The following is a 15,000-nucleotide window of genomic DNA, read 5'->3' on the forward strand; positions in this document are numbered from 1 at the left end:
AAATGTCTGGACCTTCAAGGTGACCTACTGTATACCGTTTTAGTACTGATGATATTAATCATAATGTACATATATTATTGGCCATGAATAGAGGTATACATACAGAACTGCCCAAAAGTTTGGATACGCTTTTGATTGATTGATACTTTTATTAGTAGATTGCACAGTTCAGAACATATTCCGTACAATTGACCACTAAATGGTAACACCCCAATAAGTGTTTCAACTTGTTTCAACGCCTTCTCTTCATTCAATGCGTTTTCTTTATTTTCATGACTATGTAGGTTGTCACATCAAAACTATGAAGGAACACATGTGGAGTTATGTACTTCACAGAAAAAGGTGAAATAACCGAAAACATGTTTAATTTTGTAGTTTCTTCAAAATAGCCACCCTTTTCTCTGATTACTGCTTCGTACACTCTTGGCATTCTCTCCATGAGCTTAATGAATGAATGAATGAATGGTTTATTTTGAGCCATGCAAACAAAACAAGAGAATGACATAAAATACAAAAGAAATATATAAATACATTATTTTTACACCTACATTGAAAACATTACATGTGACTAATCTTTTGTAGATGTCAAGATTGGCTCAAAAGGGAGTGGGAAGAAGTAAACTTATTAGGTCCCACCCCTATACATATACATTGTATATATATAATATATAATACAATAATATATATAATATAATTCAATTCAGTGGTTGCTGCTATATATTGTCTATATATAATACATTTAAATTCACACACACTTACATATGTACACACACATATATACAATTTATATATATATATATATATATACATATACACACACAATCACATACATACACACATGCATATACACACATATCCATCACACACACACACACACACACACCTATATAAATACTATATATATAATAGTATATATAATATACACTTTTGTCTAAACATTATTAACCGTTTATGGTGCCTATGGGAACAAGCTTTCATTTTGACTGTGCTATTAGTGGTTAAAAGTGGATCTGTGGCTGTGGAGCTGCTGCCCCTGATCAACAGGACCTGAGGACCACTCTTGCTATGTGTCCAATGTTGTGCATTAAAAGAGACGAGGGGAGCCCCCTGCCAGAGGAGTTAGTCACCTGAAATGGTTTTCACTTCACAGATGTCGTAGTTTTGATTCCTTCAGTGACAATCAACAATGTTTAAATAGTCAGGAAAATAAAGAAAACGCATCGAACGAGAAGGTGTGTCCAAACTTTTGGCCTGAACTGTATGTAGTTCTTGCAAAATACAGACGTTTTGTAACATTTCCTAATCTTCTGGGGAAGATTTGACATCAGGAGACCTCAATTCCATTTGCCCAAGAGCCAGAATCTTTCAGTATGGTTCATACTTATGCTTACTAGTTTGTCAACAGTCCTCTTCACTGGTGACCGTGGCAGAGAGGAGGACTGTTGACAAACTAGTGAGCATCCTGGATGATGCCAGTCACCCTCTGCATAGCGTTATCAGTAGCCAGGGGAGCCTGTTCAGTTCTAGACTGCTTCATCCCAAGTGCAGGACTAATAGACTCAAGAACTCCTTTGTCCCACACGCCATTAGACTGTACAACTCCTCTCTGGGACGGGGGGCGGGGGGTACAATGATGACAGGGGATTCAAAACATTAACAGTGCAATACGTTTTCATAACATGGTCACTACTGCCTACTTTGTCTTGTTGTATTCTTATTTTACTGTTATATTGTTATTCCCATTGTTTTTATTCTTTTTGTAATATTTCTCTATTTTGTTTCCTTTTGAACCCCCATTATTTACTTTTTACTCTTTTTTTAAATTGATCCCAACTCTGTACACTGCTGCTGGAATTTTAATTTTCCTCAAGGAACTCACCTGAAGGAATCAATAAAGTACTATCTATCTATCTATCTATCTATACATGAATTACTTGTGTGTCAGATGGCATAAGAGGTCCAGAGGAGGTCTGGTGGGATACACTGTGGTCGTCTCTGAACGTGCATGTGGACAAACTGATATTGATGATTCATTTGTGAAGTTGTTGCTTTGCATGATAAGGATGATGAATGTCAACCTGTATATTTGCAGCTTTGCTGGAGGAGGGGAGGAGGAATAACTCTCAGCAGACCGAGGAGTCAACCAAACAGATTCAGTACCTGCAGAGTTAGTACCAACACACACATGCACACGTATGCACACACACGCACACGGCAAAACCTGAAAAGTCAAACACAATCCATTCTGGGACCGTGAATAACTCCAATGTGTACACTAGTTTTCCCTATATAATATAATTGGCTGTTTCCATCATAAGCCTTTAATAACTAGTTGTCATAAATGTACAAATACATTAATTATTAACAGTTCAATAATACAACGCACAGTCTTTATTGACGAGTGTGTGATGTGATTTGTGTCATGTTTCATTTGTCTTCTCACAAGTGTAAAAAGAAGTTAAGTATTGTAAAACATTAAACAATCGACAGGTTGCTTAACTTTGGTGACAAGGGATATCACATTGTGTGTCTTGCTGCTTTTTCACAAAAAAGCAGGGTATTTTTCTTTTTTTTTTAACTAATGGGCCCGATTTTTCCACTACAGAGGGGCCTGGGGCCCACTCAAATATTGACACGGAATTAGTTAATATCTAAGTTAGGTTAATATCTAACCTGCTTACATTTTAAACCTTGTCAAGATTATTATCGAGGCTTAAGTCAGTCTGATTAGAAAAACAAATACTAATCAAACTGCAAAAGAAGGGACTGATGAAAAATAAATGTACATGCAACTATGCAGTGCTAAAATAAAATTATAAATTTATAACAATATGTTTCTTAAATTGCACATAAAAATACAGCTTTGCCATTTTAGTCATCATTTTTGCGCTTAAAGTGGTCTTATTATGATTTTTTTTCTACATTTAAAAACTTTACTTGTGGTCCATGTTACCCGTATTTTTCGGATTATATGGCGCACCGGATTATAAAGCGAGCTGCCGATGAGCGGGTCTATTTAGCGTATTTCCTTGAATTGCCGCCGGGTATATAGAATGCGCCTGCCTAGAATTACTGCCGGGTCAAACTCGTTTCGCAAAATATTATTTTCATTAGCGCATGTCTAGAATTTCCGCCGGGTCAAACTCGTTTCGCTAAATAATTAGCATATGCCTAGAATTTCTGCCGGGTCAAACTCGTCACATCACGAGTGACTCTTCCTTTGTCATCATTTTCAAAATGGAGGAGGCTGATTTCAATCATTTGAAATCGCATAAAGGGAAGAAGATTAAGAGCTATTCAGTAGGATTTAAGGTCCAAGCTATTGAATATGCTAAAAAGAACAGTAAGCCGCTATGTTTTATTAATATACCGTAGCTGCGTGTGTCAAATATGAGTCCATAAATGACTTCCGCCTCCTGGTGGTAGAGGGCGCTAGTGATCCTTCTTGCGACTACTCGGCTGCAGAAGAAGTGACAACAAACAGCAAGAGTGAGCAGCGTGTGTTTATTTTTTTTCCTCTCGCTTGCACTTTTAACATGGAGGATTACATATCTAAAATAAAACAGCTTTCTAAACTGGACTTTCAATCGAAGCAGGAGGTAATAAAGGAAGATCTCCATCGAGACAGAGAGACTTTTAAAACTGAAGAAAGATAAGGAAGACTTCTATAAACAAGTTATCGATGCTTTTGTTCAGAAGGAGCTGCGGATGGACTTCATTTATAAGTAAGACCATAATAACGTTTTTGTATTAAATGTGCTTTTCATGATGAGGTGGCGACTTGTCCAGGGTGTACCCTGCCTTCCGCCCGATTGTAGCTGAGATAGGCGCCAGCGCCCCCCGCGACCCCGAAAGGGAATAAGCGGTAGAAAATGGATGGATGGATGGATGATGGTAGCCTTACATCACATTCAAATTTATAAGCGCAGGCCTAAATTTACCGCATGCCTTGGGTAAACGGCGGAGTGAGAAGAGGTTTTAAAATAATTAGCGCATGCTTGTCTTTACCGCATGTTTTTGGTAAACGCCGGAGTGAGAAGAGGTTTTAAAATAATTAGCGCCCCGGCGGCAATTCAAGGAAATACAGTAGGTCTATTTTCTTACAAAAGGCACACTGGGTTATAAGGCACATTAAAGGGGTCATATTATGATTAGTTTCTACTTGTAGAACACTTCCTTGTGGTCTACGTAACATGTAATGGTGCTTCTTTGGTCAAAATGTTGCATAGATGATGTTTTACACATCATCTTCAAGCCGCTTTCTTCAGCATGCGCCGTTTTGTGGGAGGTCTTATTTACATGCCTCCACTCAAATATTAACACTGAATAAGTTCATATCAAAATTAGGTTAATATCTAACCTGCTTACATTTTAACAGGATAAGCCTGGTCAAGATTATTATCAAACACTAATTTATACCATTTATGGATGATCCGCTGATAATGAGAAAAATGTACAAAGCAAATTCCAAATGGATGGTTTAGCCAAAGTATGAAACTGCCCAAAGCTTGATATTCCATTTTTGGGACTTATGCAGATCCCAAATACACAAAAACAGTTACCAATAGGTATAAAAAGTTGGTTTTGCATACTATGGTCCCTTTAAGAAACGTATCTATGACTTTAGTAGCTCCAGACTTCTTCTGTGTGTTTGATATTGTCATTACTGCCACAAGTGGTGGAAAAGTGTATTACGACTGAGTACCGCTGCGGCCCACAGCTGAGATACAGATAACCGGCCTATTGTTAAGAAACACTGAAACAAACATTTTCCACAGTCTCTAATGTACAGTGCATCCGGTAAGAAATTGACAGAACTTCACTGTCTCCCACATTTTGTTATGTTACAGCCATTCATTTTGTCCTCAAAATTCTATACACAATACCCCATAAAGACAATGTGAACATTTTTTTTGTTTTTTTCAGATTCATTAAAAAATAAAACTAATATTGTGCATAAGTGTTCAAAGCCTAAGCTCAATACTTTGTTGATGCACTTTTGGCAGCAATTACAGCCTCGAGTATTTTTGAATACGATGCTACAGGCTTGCTTGGCCCACCTATCTTTGGACAGTTTCGCCAATTCCTAATTGCAGCACCTCTCAAGCTACATCAGGTTGGATGGGAAGCGTTGGTTTTCGTCCAGGATATCTCTGTACATTGCTGCATTCATCTTTCCCTCTATCCTGACATCTGAGTTCCTGCCGCTAAAAACACCCCCACAGCATGATGCTGCCACCACCAAGCGTCACTGTAGGGATTGTGCTGGCCTGGTGATGAGCAGTGCCGGGTTTCCTCCAAACATGACATCTGGCATTCACGCCACATTATGTCTCATATGGCCAGAGAATTTACTATCTCATGGTCTGAGAGTCTTTCAGGTGCATTTTGGCAAACTTTTACGTAGAATTGGCTTCTGTCTGGCCACGATACCAGATTGCTGCCGAGATAGTTGTCCTTCTGGAAAGTTCTCCTCTCTCCGCAGAGGTATGCTGTATCTCTGACAGAGTGACCATCGGGTTCTTGGTCACCTCCCTGACTAAACTAAGATGAATGCAACAATGTACAGAGACAGCCTGCACGAAAACCAACGCTTCCCATGCAACCTGATGGAGTTTGAGAGGTGCTGCAAAGAGGAACAGTTAAAAGTGTCCAAAGATAGGGGTGCCAAGATTGTGGCATTTTATTCAAACATACTTGAGGCTGTAAATGCTGTCAAAGGAGCATCAACAAAGTATTGTGCAAAACATGTGAATACTTATGTACATGTGATTTCTTTTAGTTTTGTATTTTTTGTGATTGGATACTCACTGGGAGCAGAGCCACACCCGGGTTAATTTGAGAACACATAGAGTTGATAGACAGTTGTGAAAGCCAATTACATCACACATTGTTGACAGTAGTAGTTAACAAGACTGTGATTGGATACTCACTTGGGACTCCCTAGTGAGTATCCAATCACATGTTGCGCAAACAGTGCCCTATGAGCCAGTTGTATTCACAGTAATATATTTGCATTAAAAAATATGGGGTATTGTGTGGAGAATTTGGAGGACAAAAAGGAAAATATTCAATTTTGGAGTGAGGCTTATGTACATGTGATTTCTTAGTTTTGTATAGTAATATATTTGCAAAATAAAGGAGGGGTGGGGGTGGTATTCTTCCATTTTGGAGTAAGGCTGTAACACAAAAAAGTGGAGTGCTGTGAATACTTTTTGGATGCACTGTATGTCTTTGTCTGGCTTGCTCTGGCTAACGCGTTTGTTTGCTTGTGTGTGTGTGTGTGTGTGTGTGTGTGTTTGCGCGCGCATGTGTGTGTGTGCGTGTGTGCGTAGCTCAGCTTGGGAAGCTGCAGGCTGACATGGAGGCTTTGAAGGAGCAGAGGGAGAACACCATTTGTAGCACCCGAGAGGAGCTTTACTCAGCCCAGGAGGAGGTAACCACTGTCATGTCCAGTACTGTCATTCATATCCCCCTTTCCTCTCCGTTTCCTGTAACAGGAAGCATTTCTTAGAGCCAATGAGGTAGATCTCAGCTGACCTTTCTGCTCTTATCCTGCCCGTCAGATTCTCGTCTTGCGGCACGCCATGGAGGCAGCCACAGCCGAGCGGGAGCGGGACATCGCCGCCCTACAGGAGGACCTGGGTGGTGTGCGGTCCGAGCTGGAGCACTGGAGGAGCACCGCCGCCAAGTATGAGGAAGAGATCCGTCGGCTGCAGGAGGCCTTCACGCAGCAGCAGCAACAACAGCAGAACAACAGTCAGCTGCATGGTACGTGTGTTTGTATGTGTGTATATGTATATATATATATATATATATATATATATATATATATATATATATATATATATATATATATATATATATATATATATATATATATATATATATATATATATATATATATATATATATATATATATATATATAGGACACACCTCCTCTTTCAATGTGTGTTCTTTATTATTGACTATTTACATTGTAGATTGTCACATCAAAACTATGAATGAACACATGTTTATGTACTTGTCAAAAAAAGGTAAAATAACTGAAAACATGTTTTATATTCTAGTTTCTTCAAAATAGCCAAATTACTCTGATTACTGCTTTGCACACTCTTGGCATTCTCTCCATGAGCTTCCAGCACACCTGTGAAGTGAAGACCATTCCAGGTGACTGCCTCTTGAAGCTCATGGAGAGAATGCCACGAGTGTGCGCAAAGCAGTAATCAGAGCAAAGGGTGGCTATTTTGAAGAAACTAGAAAATTGTTGAAAATGTTTTCAGTTATTTCACAATTTTTTGTGTATATATAACTCCACATTTGTTCATTCATAGTTTTGATGTGACAATCTACCATGTAAATAGTCCTGAAAATAAAGAAAATGCATTGAATGAGTGTGTCTAAACTTTTGGCCTGTATTGTGTGTGTGTGTGTGTGTGTGTGTGTGTGTATATATGTACATCTATCTACGTATCTATAAATGTATGTACATCTATCTACGTATCTATAAATGTGTGTAAATACATGCTGTATGTGTGTATGTATATTTATTTATATATATATATGTGTGTTTATATATATATATGTGTGTATATATATATATATATATATATATATGTATGTATGTATGTATGTATGTATGTATGTGTGTGTGTGTGTGTATATATTTATATATATATATATATCAATTAATCAATCAATGATTACTTATATAGCCCTAGATCACTAGTGTCTCAAAGGGCTGCACAAACCACAATGACATCCTCGGTAGAGCCCACATAAGGGCAAGGAAAACTCACACCCAGTGGGACGTATGAGGAAAACTCACACCCAGTGGGACGTAGGTGACAATGATGACTATGGGAAACCTTGGAGTGGACCGCATAAGCACTAGGTCTATCGTGTTTCCGTTGCAATGCGTGGGTTCATTTATTACTTGTGTAAGACCACAGCTATCAATTATAGTCTGGAGCGCCACGCAAGGTGGGTCCGATGGGGTATTCATATGGATATTAAAGTCCCCTATTATAATTATATTATCGGCGTGCGTCACTAATTCAGCAACAAACTCTGAGAATTCATTGATAATAGGGCCCTGGGCGGGCGGTAGATAACAGCCAGGCACAGAGGCAGTGGTGTGACAGACCTCATAGTAAGCACCTCAAATGATTTATATTTATTATTTATGTTAGGACTAAGGTTAAAGTTTTTGTTATATATTAGTGCGACCCCCCCACCCATTTTAAGGGAACGGGCAATATGCGCATTCGTATCGTTAGGAGGAGATATCTCATTTAGCACAAAAAAGTCATCTGGTTTAAGCCAGGTTTTGCTGAGACCGATGATGTTAAGATTGTTGTCTCTGATGACCTTATTAACTAATAACGTTTTGGGATACAATGATCTGATGTTTAAAAAGCCTATATTATAGGTAGTGGGCTGTTTTAAGGAGTTTTTGTTCAAATTATCCGTAGTAGCAATAATAATAATGTGTTTATTATGCGTAGTGCACTTTATATATGTGTGTAAAAATGTGTATATGTATATATACACACACACACACACACACACAGGGTGGATCAAAAATAATTTGCCAAAATCATCACATGTTTATTTGGTTCTAAAGCATTGTAATAGATTGAATCAATGGTCATTTGTTACAGGAGTTATCCAAGTCTTATTGTGTTACAAGTTCACTGTTGTGGTCATGTAATCCTTTCGGCGCTGTTCAATTATGTATGAAACCATACAAACCTAGCCTTGTCCAAGCACTTACTAATAATGACAAGGAGATGCGAAGGACATTCTGTGAGTCGATGATGAAACTCTATTTTCACGTCAAGTCTTTCGCGATGAAGCGACTTTCCATTTGTTTGGCACATTTCGGGAACAAGTCACCCACATGAAACAATTGAACATCAAAGAGATTCCGCTAAAGTGCATTCTCATATCGGCTTGATGTTGATGATGTATGTGGTGGCCATCTTGAGCACTTGTAAAGCATGAAATATGTCTTCAAATTTGGTTTTCTATTGTTTTTTCATTTTAGGAATATCTAGTGATAATTTTGGCCTAATCTTTTTGAATCACCCTGGAGGTTGGAAAAGAGATATTTGATCTCAATGGGATTTTAGTATATATATATCTATATATATATATATATAGATATATATATAGATATATATATATATATATATAGTGTGCGCATGTTTGTGTGTTCCACGGTCATTAACTACAATAACCTTGTCTTGCTCCCACTAGTGGAGTGTGTTGCACTGCAAGAGCGGTGTGTGTCGTTGCAGCAAGACTGTGAAGGCCTGAGAAGTGAGAAGAAAACTCTTACGGACAAACTGCGCCATCTGGAGTCAGAGTTGTACAGGTACACTCATGCACCATATTTACTATCGCATAGTTTTCTTTGTCATGACTTTGTTTGTTTTTTTCCAATACATCAAACTGCCTTTTTATGGCGGTTCCTTACGTTTCCCCGAGGATTTCCCGCTTCGCAACTTGCAGCAATAGAATCCAACCCCAAATCTGCCCTTTTTGTCTTTGCAGTACCAAAGCGCAGAGTCTGGTCCTCAACAGCAGAGTGGAGTCTTTGGGGAAGAGGGAAGAAGTTCTGCAGGACAAACTGGGTTCTTTGGTGAACCAGCACTTGCAGGACGCAAGTGAGCTTAAGAGCCAGCTGGACCGGGCCCAGGGCCACACACACACTCTACAGAGAGAGGTAGTCTCAGGATACACAGGATGCATCTACAAACAAGTGTTTACTTGTTTCTGCGTGTGCTTTAGTATGAAGACACACAGTCACAGCTGTCGGACCTTCGTCAGCGCTATGAGCGAACAGAGCAGGAGAAGAAAAACATCCACCAGGAGCTGGAGCAGTGTAGGAGCAGCCTGAAGATGCAGCAGGACAAGAACAGCTCTGTGAGGACACACACACACACACACACACACACTCTAGTATTTGTTACCTTCTTGAGACCTCTGAAATATGCTTACCTCTTGAGGACCACCCTTTCCTGATATATAAAGATGTGTATTTACAACATTAATAACATATACATACTATGCACGTATAAAAAAGGTAAGCTTTTAGTTTATTAGGGACCGATGTCCCTTTGGGACAGAGGACCCTATTGAATTTGAAAGGTTTTATTATTATGGACCGATGTCCCTTTGAGCTGCCTCTTTGAGCTGTAATTTGACCCCCTTAACATGCTTCAAAACTCACCAAATTTGACACACACATCAGGACTGCCGAAAATTGCGATCTAATCAAAAAAACAAAACTCAAAATTGCGCTCTAGCGCCCCCTAGGAAGAAAACACAGACAAAACTGTCTCTAACTTCCAGTAGGAACGTCGTAGAAACATGAAACAAAAACCACTACGTAGTCCTCAGTTAGACCTACATCATACACTCTTATCTCCCAGTTAAAATCAACAGGAAGTTTGCAATTCCCCCTTCAATACAAAAGGTCGCTAAAAAATGTCGCTTTTTTTCAAACTTAATGTCCATTGAGGCCGTTTGTCGTTTCGGCTTCAAATAAGCAAGAGAAGAGCGATTGAACCCTTCTGATTAAAAGTTGATGAAAGAGTTTTAATTACTACCCTGGATTTTAGGAGCCCGGAAAGAACTGGTGGCTGGTGCTGTTCTGTTCACTGCTGTCAAAAAATGCCGGCTTCCTGCTCAGACAAAACTGCTTCTAACTCAATGTAGGACTGTCATACACACATGAAACAAAAATCTCAATATGGGTCTCACTGAGACCTATATTTCATACACTGACCGCCCCCAACTAAAATTAACAGGAAGTTTGCTATTCCCACTTCAATACAACAACTGCATTATATTCACCATGCATTAGAGTAGGGGTCGGGAACCTTTTTGGCTGAGAGAGCCAAATATTTATAAAAGTATTTCCTTGAGAGCCATATATATATATATATATATATATATATATATATATATATATATATATATATATATATATATATATATATATATATATATATATATATATATATATATATATATATATATATATATATATATATATTTAACACTGAATACAACTACATGCGTGCATTTTAAGAAAGACCAACTTTTTGGGGACGGTGTGGCGCAGTGGGAGAGTGGCCGTGCGCAACCCGAGAATCCCTGGTTCAAATCCCACCTAGTACCAAACTCGTTACGTCCGTTGTGTCCTGAGCAAGACACTTCACCCTTGCTCCTGATGGGTGCTGGTTGGCGCCTTGCATGGCAGCTCCCTCCATCAGTGTGTGAATGTGTGTGTGAATGGGTAAATGTGGAAGTAGTGTCAAAGCGCTTTGAATACCTTGAAGGTAGAAAAGCGCTATACAAGTACAACCCATTTCTCATTTATTTTTAGAGTATAATACGTCTCTTATTCTTTTTAATAACATTGTTGTTCTGAGGCTAACCAAAAATAAATAAAATACTTCTTACCATTAATCCGACTTCTTGAACAGGTGCGGTAGAAACCGGATAGATGGTTGAAAATGCATGAGAATGGTTTGTATTTTTAACGTTATTTTTGACACTGTGATTACCAGCTGAATTATTCATTACTTATCATGTTAAGCAATGGCAGCTAAGATTTATCTGAGAGCCAGATGCAGTCATCAAAAGAGCCACATCTGGCTCTAGAGCCATAGGTTCCCTACCCCTGCATTAGAGTCTCAAAATGGCGGCACCAAGGCCTCCTTATAAAATGCCCAAGCAACTTTATAACTGTTATTACTATGAGACTGATGTATAAGACATGTATCTAAATTTTTCTCTGTGTAATAATCCATCCATCCATCTTCTACCGTTTATCCGGGCTTGGGTCACGGGGGCAGAAGCCAAAGCAGTCTCGTCCATCGCTGCTAGCAGCTTTAATTTTTTGTTTAAAATGATTTTTTAATCCTGATTGTTTACTTCAAATTATTACAGTATGTCTCTCTTTGGGGCAATTTAGCTCGGTTGGTAGAGTGGCCGTGCCAGCAACTTGAGGGTTGCAGGTTCTATTCCCGCTTCTGTCAACCTAGTCACAGCCGTTGTGTCCTTTGGCAAGACACTTTACCCACCTGCTCCCAGTGCCACCCACACTGGTTTGAATGTAACTTGGATATTGGGTTTCACTATGTAAAGCGCTTTGAGTCACTAGAGAAAAAGCGCTATATAAATATAATTCACTTCACTCTTTATATATGTGGCTCTGTTAAGTCGCCTAGTGGTTAGAATGTCCGCCCTGAGATGGGTAGGTTGTGAGTTCAAACCCCGGCCGAGTAATACCAAAGACTATAAAAATGGGAGCATTACCTCCCAGCTTGGCGCCCAGCATCAAGCGTTGGAATTGGGGGTTAAATCACCAAAGTGATTCCCGAACGCGGCAACCGCTGCTGCTCACTGCTCCCCTCACCTCCCAGGGGGTAGAACAAGGGGATAAGTCAAATGCAAAGAGTAATTTCACACACATAATGTGTGTAAATATCAGTGATACTTAAACTTTATATACATATTTATTTTATTTTTTTAAATAAATTTTGGCCACAGGGGGCGCATTTCAATTTCTTACACACACTTTTTATTTCATATGTTGACCAGAGGAGGAGCACTTTTTCAAACTTTAAAAAATCCCTCCTTTTTGGGACGACCCTAGTTTAGATAGATGTCGCCAGCAGCGGTGCAAATGAGACATTCTCCATTACAGGGGTCGGCATTATGTCGATCGCCAGCTACCAGTCGATCGCGGAGGGTGTGTCAGTCGATCTCCAGCCAGGCATTAAAAAAATAGACATAAAAATGAGCGATTATGAATCTTCACCAAGACTTCACTTTCGTCAGTTGTTTGACATTCTCGGCACCCGAGGATCTTGTGAGATGACGCTGGCTGCTGCGAGCTCATTATTAAGAAAAAAATCACTGACAGGACGGAGAGAAACACTTTTTATTTCAACAGACTCTTGGGCCGTACTTGTTGTCAAAACCCTAAAGACCGACTGCACAGTTCCTGTCTTCACCATAAAAGACCTGCTTCATCCTGCCTGTGCTAACAAAATAAGAGTCTCAGAAAGTTAGCGTGCACAAGCTAGCAAGCTACGGAGTTTGATGCCAATGTATTTCTTATAAAGTTGTTGCACCTTTCCTGCTTCCGGCGCCTAGACCGTAGTCAAGGAGCGCAGGGGAGACACTTCTCTAGCGCCGATGGATTCTCGGGGCAACACCCTTCACTTTACCCAGCAGTGGGTCTTCACAATTCCGGACTCCAGGGCAAAATGACGAGTCCAGCGATTAGTTGCAAATCGTGGCTTTTTATTTACGTCTTGCACACAGTCAAAATCCCACACAAAAACACTAGCCACTCCCCCGCCCTCAGACCGCTCCCTCTCCTCTCTCGCCCACACACTCACCTGCTGTCACACATTAAAGGGCCACACACACATATCGTACTCTCATAACAAAGTGTTTAAAAACAAGTATGCAAGTTGGACAAATGAGATGCCAAATCCAACCACTTTCATGTGGTATTGGACAGAAAGGAGGACTTTTTTTCTCCTCCATTTGAAAATGTGGACGTTATAAGCACCACTGTCTGATTCCAATCAATGCAAGTCATCAGAATCAGGTAATACACCAACTTATATTTTTGTCTTCATGAAAGAAAGGAATCTATATGTGTTAAACATGCTTGTAGTATCATTAAACACCATTAACTTGTTAACAAAAATGTCTCTTTCATAAATAAATACATATAAATTATAGATATGAATGAGGTAGATCTCCTCGACTTGGTCAATTAAGTAGCTCGCCTGCAGAAAAAGTGTGGGCACCCCTGCTTTATTAGATGCAATGATATTGGGACCATCATTTATGTCATCACTTGTTCACACCTCCTCATATGGAAGATGCTTTTCCTTCTTCATGTCTCAAGAAGGGTAGAAATACAAGCAGCCACACACACACACACACACCTGCTCCACCTGTAATTATGGCAAAGGAAGTCTTGATGCCAATATCTTCAGCTGTTTTGTGGGTTTGCTCGTTGTTCTGGACTTCCCCTTCTTGTTCTGTGTTGTCTATTTGCATTGCAGCAGAAGCCCCGCCGTGTGTGTGTGTGCGTGTGTGTGTGTGTGTCATACGTGTGGACGTTTTAAAGGCACTCGATCGCCGCCGCCTACCCTGGAGACGCAAGCAGTTAAAAATATGAGCAGAATCATTTCATAGCAAATATACTTCTAATCATCATGTTGGCGTGATTGCCACAACAATCAACGAGACACAAAGCTGAGCTGACGTCATGTGACCTCATGGCCTCGCCTCCCTGCTGATAAAAAGCATATGCTAGCTACTCGCCGTTAGACCCCTTCTGTGAGCCTTCCTCCCCCTGCTCCTCCTCCTCCTCCTCCCTCGCACCAGGATGTTTAAAAACACAATTAGACTGACAAATAAATAACGTCGCTTCTCTGTAAATTCCTACCACATGCCCGGCACGCGGTCAGTGAGGTTAAAGGTCATCAGTGACCACCCACCAGCTGGCCCCTTTTCAAACGACAACGTTACATTGGCATTTGAATGTGAATTTTTAATTTGAAGAATGATTTCGAGTGCAATAGAAAGTGGAAAGGAAAACGTAGCTGTGTAATTTATCGGGGAGGCAAGTTTATTTATAGAGCGCCATTTGTACTCAAGCCAATTCAATGTGCTTTACAGAAAATTACAAGATAAAAATATGAAATAATCCAAATTAAAATCATAATGAAACCATCATTATTCAAAATAAACCAATCAAAAAGTGGAGATAAAATGCTTTATTTGTCATATGCACAATTTTATAAACGTGTTGAACATTGCCAACGTTGAGGCCTGTCTCACGTCTTCTGGAAGTATAACGTCTTTCCTTGAATTGCCGCCGGGGCGCTAATTAATTTAAAACCTCTTCTCACTCCGGCGTTTACCAAAGGCATACGGTAAATTTAGGCCTGCG

The 15,000-nt window shown here is 39.7% G+C and overlaps 1 protein-coding gene and 1 long non-coding RNA gene across 11 annotated transcripts in view; one reads left to right on the forward strand and one right to left on the reverse strand.

The window, feature by feature from the left end:
* Positions 1-15,000, reverse strand: part of LOC133546085 (uncharacterized) — a 424,415-nt gene that overhangs the window by 265,938 nt on the left and 143,477 nt on the right. The gene's annotated exons all lie outside the window — the stretch shown is intronic.
* slmapa (sarcolemma associated protein a) overlaps positions 1-15,000 on the forward strand; it is a 107,682-nt gene that overhangs the window by 84,020 nt on the left and 8,662 nt on the right. For all 10 annotated transcript variants that reach the window (XR_009804954.1, XM_061891756.1, XM_061891738.1 and 7 more), the window contains 7 exons: positions 1-19; positions 2,093-2,167; positions 6,336-6,436; positions 6,567-6,771; positions 9,264-9,381; positions 9,561-9,732; positions 9,798-9,932. The exon at positions 1-19 is cut by the window's left edge and continues 107 nt beyond it. Coding sequence is in view for 9 of the 10 variants with exons in the window: in XM_061891756.1 (XP_061747740.1) it covers positions 1-19; positions 2,093-2,167; positions 6,336-6,436; positions 6,567-6,771; positions 9,264-9,381; positions 9,561-9,732; positions 9,798-9,932 (825 nt within the window). In the remaining variant the exon portion in view is untranslated. The remainder of the gene's footprint in view (positions 20-2,092; positions 2,168-6,335; positions 6,437-6,566; positions 6,772-9,263; positions 9,382-9,560; positions 9,733-9,797; positions 9,933-15,000) is intronic.

This window comes from Nerophis ophidion, linkage group LG02, assembly GCF_033978795.1.
Source record: "Nerophis ophidion isolate RoL-2023_Sa linkage group LG02, RoL_Noph_v1.0, whole genome shotgun sequence".
Taxonomy (NCBI): Eukaryota; Metazoa; Chordata; class Actinopteri; order Syngnathiformes; family Syngnathidae; genus Nerophis; species Nerophis ophidion.